General features: G+C 35.6%; 1 protein-coding gene across 4 annotated transcripts in view; it reads right to left on the bottom strand.

Moving 5' to 3' along the window:
* Positions 1-1,031: 1,031 nt before the first annotated feature.
* Positions 1,032-9,162, bottom strand: part of CADM2 (cell adhesion molecule 2) — a 590,742-nt gene continuing 582,611 nt past the window's right edge. For all 4 annotated transcript variants that reach the window (XM_021541252.3, XM_021541238.3, XM_021541246.3 and 1 more), the window contains one exon: positions 1,032-8,717. In XM_021541252.3, the coding sequence (XP_021396927.1) occupies positions 8,599-8,717 (119 nt within the window). In that variant the 3' untranslated portion in view covers positions 1,032-8,598. The remainder of the gene's footprint in view (positions 8,718-9,162) is intronic.

The raw sequence follows: 9,162 nt of genomic DNA, 5'->3' as shown, positions 1-9,162 counted from the left end.
GTGGTAACTGTAAGAATCTACTCTCAACCAGGGAAAGGCAGAGAGCGAAACCTCTGGCTTGTAACAGAAATCAGGACAGTACTAAAATTACAGCTTGAATGCAGAAAAACTATTAATCCAGGGGTGGATTGCATCTTTTGCTGGACTGTGTCATTTTTTAGATTGTGTCATTTTGCCTGGGTACACTGCAGACTTCCAGCATGCTGTGCCCTAAAAATTATGGGCATGTGACTGACGAAAAAGGGGAAATCTGTATTGATGCTATATTTAAAAAACTTCTTATAACACTTTAAAAATTGGTGAAGAGGACATATTTTGGTTAAGTGAAAAGAAGCAATAAAGATAAGAACAAATCCACTGAATCCAACAGGACTCTACATTTGTCAAATGTGTGCTTAGTTCAGGTCAAAGGAAAACTGATATGTGCAAGAGCACTGCAAATTCTCTGCACGGGGGTACCAATCTGGGACTGGTTTCTTTTTCATCAACACAGACACACTCAGAATTTCCTCTTCCCTCTGACTTTTGTCCCCCTCTCTTTGAGACTGGTGGCCTTCTTGCCCTTTGCAACATCAGCTGAAACACGGTAAGTGGTGCACGAAAACCTTGCATGAATTCCACAGCTCCATCATGAGGGCTAATCCACCATTTAAGTCCCACAGGTTTAAATGCTTTTCATCACTTGACCTCTTCACAAGGATGAATTTCCCCTACAGTGAGGATGGCATCCGACAGTTGTTACTTTGTCAGTCAGAAGAAACTATAAAGCAATACACAATAAATAGTATATAAACATCAAATCAAAGAATAGAATTTGTAATTCTGCCTTACAGATTATTTCCTTGGATCACTGTTTAAAATCTCAGAATGAATATGTCAATAAGAATATGATTGATTGCAACAATTCTACTGGAAACAGCAAAATCTGCTCAGTGAACAGTCTGTGTGTACAGCTACTGGTCTAAATCAACTCCACTGCCAAACTGGCAAGGACCAGGTAATATATAAAATGAATAGACAATTCAGAAATGTCCAACAGATAACTAAAATTGAAATTTTATTTTTTTTCAATAATATTCATCAGACAATTTTCTGACAAGACTTTTCTGAAAGATGAAGTGCAAATGGGAACCCTGTAAGAATGTTTAGAATTGTACATGACATTTTTAAGCGCCACCAAGTACACATTGAATACTTTGTAAGTATATAGGCATAGCAACATGCAAGTGTCATGTACCCAACATTACAATATGCATTTTGTCTGTTTAAAGTTATTAATGAGGAAATAAAATGAAATTGATGTGTCCCATCATCAGTGCAATATGTTTAATTCCCATGGGTTTTTTTTTACAGGTCAGTGGTTGTATTTCTGAACCATTCAAATATATCCTTCTCAGGGCCATAAACTGCCAGTGTAAGAGCAAAGAACACCAGCGTTCCTAAGAGAATACAGTTACACTGAGCATGAATAGATGAGGTTGTTATAGTCCTTTCACAAATTATGCCTTATTATTTATTCTAGGGAACTTCCTGGTGAACTACAGGGGTTTTGTAGTTATAAAATATCTAGGCTAAAAGTAAAGGATGCACAAGGATTGCTTTATAATTCTTTTGAAAAAGAGCTAAATAGCAACTCAAACATGTGCATTAAGGACTTGAGCCTTGTTCTTGTGAGATCAATAGGCGTACTGTACTCAATTTTGATGGAAGCAGGACATATATGAATCCACTAATCCATGATTTCCCTCTCTTGGCTCACTGTTTTGGCAGAAGCAGATGACTGTAGGTTATATTTGCATATTTCTATGAAAACTATATAGGGGTATAAGCAAATCTGCATTTGCTGAAAAAGGACAACATGTGCAACTGCATATTTACTAACATTAATCAATATGCATAGAAAAGAGAGAAAGAGGAAATGATAAAGAAATCAGCCCAGCAATTAAAGACTATCTCCTCTTTATAATCAACATAAAGACCTTATGATCATCCTTACAATCTTATTTACAAGCTATTACTTTAAACTCCCTCCCTTTGCACCTATTATAAAACCCCTTAAATTCTTCATTTTAGAACAAGACTGAGGAAATTATTATGTTTAGAAGAAAATAGCATTGGTGATTTTCAGCACTATGCACAAGGGCAGGCTAAGGCTCTCTGCAGTTTGTGCTGAGACATGAGACCAGAGCTCACACATGAAACACTGCTGGCTTGACCCTGAACACAGGGAAAGTGCTAAAGTGCTGACCCCAACAGGCTTGGCTTTGCACCTGAAATCTTAAACAAGGGAAGAAACAAAAACCCTTGAACTTTTCTTTAATAGTAGCACAGACTGCTCCTTTTAGAGGAGATAGTTTTCCTTCCTCCTTTCCAATTAGACTGCTGCTTTTAGCCCAGCAGAGAATAAATGACTTAAGACACAGAATGTGCAGGGCAGACCTACAGTAAACATAGAAGCCATGAAGAATTTTTTATTTTTTTTTAATTTTCTTTCCCCATCTACTGCAAGGCTCTGGAATCCCCTAGAACTGCAGACTCATTCAAATTGGCTTCACACCTTCTGGTCTGGTTTTCAGTACATTAAACATTGCTGAAGAAAATGAACACAGCTTGGCAACAGGATGATTCCTAGATGCTGGAAGAATTCTCTTAAGGGTTGCTGGAAGCACACGGCTTGGAGCATCCTGAGGATGTGGAGTGAAACAGAAGTGTGCTGTTCAACCATGTTTGTACCCTTATTTTCTCCTGAGTTAAAAGAAGTGCAGAGTGCTGGGTAAAATTCCTCGATAGCAAGAAGGAACTGTCCTAGCTTCTCTTAATGCCAAGTAAACAACTTTCATGTGTTTTAGAGGCCTTAGGTCCACCCTGAAAAACCCTGTAGGAAGTCCTACTCTCAAAAGAGTTTCTACTCTCTTCTGTTGACATCAAAGTCTTCTCTATTAATTTAATTTTCTCCTGCTGTTTGCAATAGTCCTTCTCTGCTCCCCATGTATTGAGTGTTTTTAATGTAAACATGCCCTGGCAATATTATGTTTAAATAGGTGAGAGACAAGTTAGGATATATCAACAGTGTTGATATTGCATATTTAATTCAAAAGCTTGCATGTGCTTTTTAAAGTTTCTTTTCATACGTGCATGCCTTACTTGGAAGGATTGTGTTGCTGTTGGATTGCAAATCATTATCTAGAGCTGACTAAATATTGATGTGTTATAGCAGTTTATTTTTAAGCTGTTTGGGATGAATCCCCAGCCAGCATAAATTGGCTCACATTTAAGGCAACAGAGTGAAGCTGATTTATACCAGCTGAGGCTGTGTCCTTATGCCCTGTTAAAAAGCTAAAACTATACCAAAATTAATAAGAACAGGGCAAGAATTATGAACCCAGAAAATATTTTTACCTGTTTTTAACAGAAAAAAAAAATAATACAGTGATTTCATTTCAAGACTAAAGCAAAGTTTCAATAGTATTTAAAATGTATACAAATATCTCATAGCTAGTATTTAGACTAAGAGGTAGATGTCATATTCTAGGAATAGTATAATGTGGAATGATGCTAATGGCAGTTGCTAAATACATTTATTTGCCTGTTACACAGGATACAAAGGAGGGTGATAGCAATGGCAACCACAAGAAGGCTTACAAAAAATTCTCTTCTTTTGCTATTCTATGTTATCTATCTTTTGGTGCATTTCTTCTGGAAGGGCATGATGGAAAAGTGTCAAGAAGGAAAAAGATCTACAATACAGAACTTCATGTTTACAAAAACATTAGTTTTATCATTTAGGGCATCCTCTGTACTGTAATGGAAGCATTTTGTACTTAAAATTTAAGATTACCTGGCATTACTGAGGAAGTAGTGGAAATTCCAGGTGAGATGATTCAGCAAAATAGGGGTCAGAAGAATGCATCTCTCTCTCTCTTCCTCTCTCTTTTTCTCTGTTGCTCCTGCTAAAAATACCAGGGCATATGGCAGCATATTTCAGCATCCTAACATACTAGGCTCCCTTGAGGACAGAAAAAAAAGATGAAACTTGTGCTGTTGAGCCAGCAATAAGATTACAGAACAGTGTTGCCAGACATTCAGAGTGCTGGCAGCAAAGCCATTAGAGGAGTCAGTGTCTTACTTTGCCTAAAGGTGTTTCAGTGGTATTTAATGGTGCTCCAAGAAATGGAAAGCAAAGCTGATGAGAATGAAGAGCAGTATTTTTTATAAATTAGTTGTCATTGCAAGTAGAGGAATTACACATATTGCATTTGGATATCCACTGCTTGTAGATGTACCTTCCACTTTTCCCTTGTGACTGTTGGGGGTCACCCCTTGCTTGAAATAATCAAAATGCATATTATAATTACATGGTTTTCCAATATCCATACACAGCAAGTACAAGATACTTACATGTAAGTACACTGTATTTACCTATATTTTTGCATAGTTTTTAGTGTGTACTTTGTGCCACTTAATAAAAAGCATTACTCATCATTTTTGTTGTTGCTGTTTTTCTTTATTAGACAGCTTGCTCAATTAAAGTTGGAGTAGCTGGGATTTTTGGTATGTTCATCACAGATTACCAGTCCCTAGGAGTGTAGAGATTAGACATTTGGAGGAGTCTGGGTAAGCCATGGGGGGAAGCTGCAGTGCGAACATGAAAGTTTTAAATCATCTCCTTAATTAAGAAACTCAATATCAGATTTAATGATGCTAATTTAATAAACTTACCTTTAATTGGAACGGAATTCTAAAGGTAAGAAGTCCGTTTTCCTTTTGGTAACACTTTACAATAAGTGGCACTAAATTACACTAGAACTGCTATGTTACAGGGAATTACATGTAACTACACTGTAACTGTTGAAAGAGCTACTGTACATGTGCGTACATGGTAACTTCAGTGCTGTTACAATCATGAATTACATAATTACAGATGTTTCTGTCCTTTCTTTTTCATTGAAATAGCTATATATATATATTTATATATATATTATACTGCAATGAAAACACACAAGATGTTAACTGTCATGTCTCACTTCGAAAAGTTGGTTTTCTTCATGTGTTCCTTTAGAGAGGGAGTCTCAGTGCAAGACGAACCATCCTTAAGTAATGTGGAAACTTTTTGAGATGTTCTAGCTTAAACTCTGAGCCTCAAGTTAAACATCAGGTTCCTTAAACTGTCTCTTGGTTTGTCAGATGACACTAAAAGAGTGGGATGATGCACCCCTTGTCTTCTGATGCACCGCTTTCTTGTTCAAATCATGAGAATGTTCTTGAAGCATCAAAAAAATAAAAATAAAAAAACAACAAAAAAAGTAAAGTCTACATCAAAAGGTTTAAAAATAATCAGCAATCGACACTGTAAACAGTACACTGGCAGAAACTAGCTACCTGGTCTGGAGAAAACTACTCTGCAAGTGAGTGAGGGAGAGGATGTCACATACATTTTAGTGAAGGTGGTTCCCATTCAGAGCCTCCATTTTACACACTTGCTGGGTGACTCACACCATCGTAAAAACTTTTTTTTTTTTTTTTTTTTCAGAATGGGAACTCGAGCAAAAGGAATGGACAACTGGCTTTTAGCCTACTTAATGTCATTAGTGTTGAGCCATGATTCTGCTTACAGAAAAGAGGGATGCCTCTCTACACCCAGTGTAGTAATTTGAACCCCTGAAGACCAGACAGGCCTGCAAAGTGCTGTCCAGGTAGAACGCTCTGCATGGGGCTTTTCCTACCTGCTGTGCACAGCTGCAAGGGACATCACCAGGTGCACGACAATGGAAGAACAAATGGGTTAAAAATGAGCACATGTAAGCAGTTTTAATTGCAAGCCAATGGAATGAAAAAACCCAAACAAACCTTTCTTAACAATACAGTTTATATATCTAGTTTTTTGCCAAGTTGAAATGCTGTTTGTATGCCAGTGGAGAATATGGTTTGAAATGGTTACCACAAGGTCAATCCTATTTTTGAAGGCCCTACCTGACCTTGGCTGGATAATGGTTCAAGTAACAACCCTACTATTCAAGCGAGCTAGAGTTAGGAAGGATGAAGGAAGGTGTAAACACCACTCTGGTGGGGAATTCCACTGGAGCAAATAAGGCCCTCATCCAGGGAAGCACTTCATTTTTAAGCATATGAACAGTGCCTTATACTCCAAGGGAACTCCTCTGATGCCTGAAGCTGACTATGTGCTAAAATCTTTGTTGACTGGGCCCCAGGTCCTGAAAGAAAACTTTGATACTGTACTATAGCTAATGTAACTTACTGCTGTGACAAGAACCCATATTTTTGGTATTAAACTGAATGACTTCCTTTGCCAGCCTTTTACATGTTTATGTTTTGAAAGACATGAATATCTTGTAAACCTATACTAGTTTTCAATGTGTCTAGTAGCACCTACCTGGTTCTCTCAAACTACCATATTATATTAACATATTATTGCATTTTTCCACAGATGGGTATGGAGTGAACTGTAAAAACAAGCATGCAATCACATCAATGCAGACTTATTTCTTTAAAATGTCATACTGTATATGATTTATTATGTTAACACTCAACCACATCATATTATTTATGTCTGTATATTTTGAAAAAAAGTGCTGCTTTGATTGACGTCACCCTTTTTTCTTAGAAATTAACAAGATAAATGCTTCAACAAAAACAATTAAAATATTCTAATATTGTCCTTAAAAGGTTTATATTCTTCTGATAAATAATCTGTCACAGCACCTTTATTTTCCATTTTACCATACCACATGATGTCATATTCCAAATTCTCCCTTCCCCACACAAAAATAAAATCCCAGGAGAAAGTCCTTTACAGCAGACCATCATCCTTTTATGTTTCACAAATACATCAACCAGAGATAAATACTTCTTTTGTCAAAGGTGCAAAAGACAGGAGCAAAGCGAGCTCCAACTAGACTTAACTTGCATTCTCCAGTGTAGAATCATTTCCAAGACCTATTATGGCAACCTTTTCTTTTCATTGGAAGAGGAAATAAGCCAATGGGCTTACAGTGTTTTGTTGTCATATTTAAGAGCATGTGATTTTTCAGCTGTCAATTACACAAAAAAAAAAATCAGAAATAATCCAAACAGAGACCTTCACTGTGGAGCTAAAAGCATGGCAGGAATTCTCTATCATTCACGGTGACATAAGTTTGTACCTCACAAAATGCATAGACAGGAATTTAATATAAAGAATTAGTCCATTTACTGTATACACAAAACATATATCTTTTGTTTTAACACTTCTATTTTTTCTTTTTTTTTTTCTTTTTTTTTAAGTTTTTTTTTCCTTTTTTTTTTTTTTTGGCAAACCAACATAGAGAAGCAGCTCTGGAACTGCCAAAATAAAATTGAGAATTTTAGCAACTCAATAGTACTTTTTAAGGATAGTAATCAAATGTGGTTGTAATTTAAAACCTGAGGCTGTGCACTGGTTGTTAGCTTAAAACTACCTTTCCATATAACATTGTGCTTCCATTGTATAACAAAGAAAAAATTAACAAGAACTAGAAAAGTTTGCTGCTGAACAGTGCTAGGACATACAGACAAAAAATACTAACACATGTTATCTACTCAGAATATTGATTTTGAGTCATATCTAAAGGGATATAATGGACATTAGAAAATGCTTACTTGTGACTGACTTAGCTACTGCCAAAAAAGTTGAATATGTATCAAATAATGTCTAATTGAATTTATTATATGCACTATATACAGATACTAAAATGCCTTGCAATTGTGCCCCATGAACACATCAAATTTGAGTAGGCAGGTGAGTTCATGTTTAGCAAATAAATTATAAAAACATAAATTACTCAGAAAGTTCTCTAATCTTTGTGATTCCAAAAGCCAGTAAAAGGGCAGGACAAATTGTTTCAAAAGAAGCTCTATTACCTAACTTTGCAGAATGTGTATAGCTACTCAGCATGTTTTCACCACTGAAACCTGGCACTGTTGTCAAGGTACCATTTAAATCATAACAAAACAAAGCAAAAAACTCCAAAAAATACACTGGACTGATAATTTTTTTCTACCAAATCCAAAAATATAGGAAACTATACTAAACAGATTTCAATTTGTGTCTCCAAGGGCATGTGTTGCAAAAACAAGTTTCTTTTTGAATGATAGACAGGTATAAAAGATTCTTTGTAAACCTCTAATCTTGGACATCACATTTTCTGTAAGTAAACTAGGACCTTACCTAATAGTACTTGTTATGAATTTCGTTCTATGACATACTAGTAGGGACATGATAAAAGAAAACTGGAAAAGAAAGCTGCATAACACTTAAATATGTAGAAAACTTGGATTAAAATGATGATTAACATTGTTAAGGCTGTATATTCAAGCACTGTATGTTAAGAGAGCAGTGGATATGATTTTTAGGCAATAAGAAATGTCCTGTTTTATGCATGATACTGTAATTATAGAATGATGATGTCAACAGCTGATTGTTGGCATAAACTGGCTACTTATAGCAGGTATGCGAGTTAATAAAGATAGCAGAAGATGGCAGAAATGAATGCTGAGAAATAATAGCCAGTTTTCTCCAGCAGTCAGCCTGATAAGTAAAACTCCAAGATTCTAGCTCTGCATCTAAATGAAATACTCTTTTTTCTCCTCTGCATTGACTTGGCTGCCTTCTGCATTGATAATGGCTGTGTCGGCATCAGGTGCATCTTCAGCTCCTTTTGCTTCATTTGTTAAATATGTTCCTGTAGGAATCAGTACAAGAGAAAAGAAAAAGAGAAAGATTAAGTTTTTGTTTTGTTTTGTTTTGGTTTGTTTTTTTTTTTACAATGCATTACAGGAAGTACTTTTCAAACAATATACTCCAATTTTTATTGAATGAAAAATATTTTTACACTGTTTTTAGCATACATCATAAAGGTGTGCTCAACTTTCTAATTTGCTTAAGAAATATTTACACTGATACTTATACTGGTAAAGGCATATATACAAATTCTAGTAAGGAAATATTTTAATAAAACTCCACTTTATATAACTGCAGTAATATTCAATATATTTTTCAATTATAGAATAAGTGATTAAAATCTTGGTTATTTCATGAAAGAGTTATCCATCAAAAATAAAGCAATTTTGAAGATTTAGAGATTCATAACAGTGCTTTTTTCTCTTCAAAGGCCACTGATCATTTGT

Source organism: Lonchura striata, chromosome 2 (assembly GCF_046129695.1).
Source record: "Lonchura striata isolate bLonStr1 chromosome 2, bLonStr1.mat, whole genome shotgun sequence".
NCBI classification, from domain to species: Eukaryota; Metazoa; Chordata; class Aves; order Passeriformes; family Estrildidae; genus Lonchura; species Lonchura striata.
This window is presented reverse-complemented; position numbering and strand designations above follow the sequence as displayed.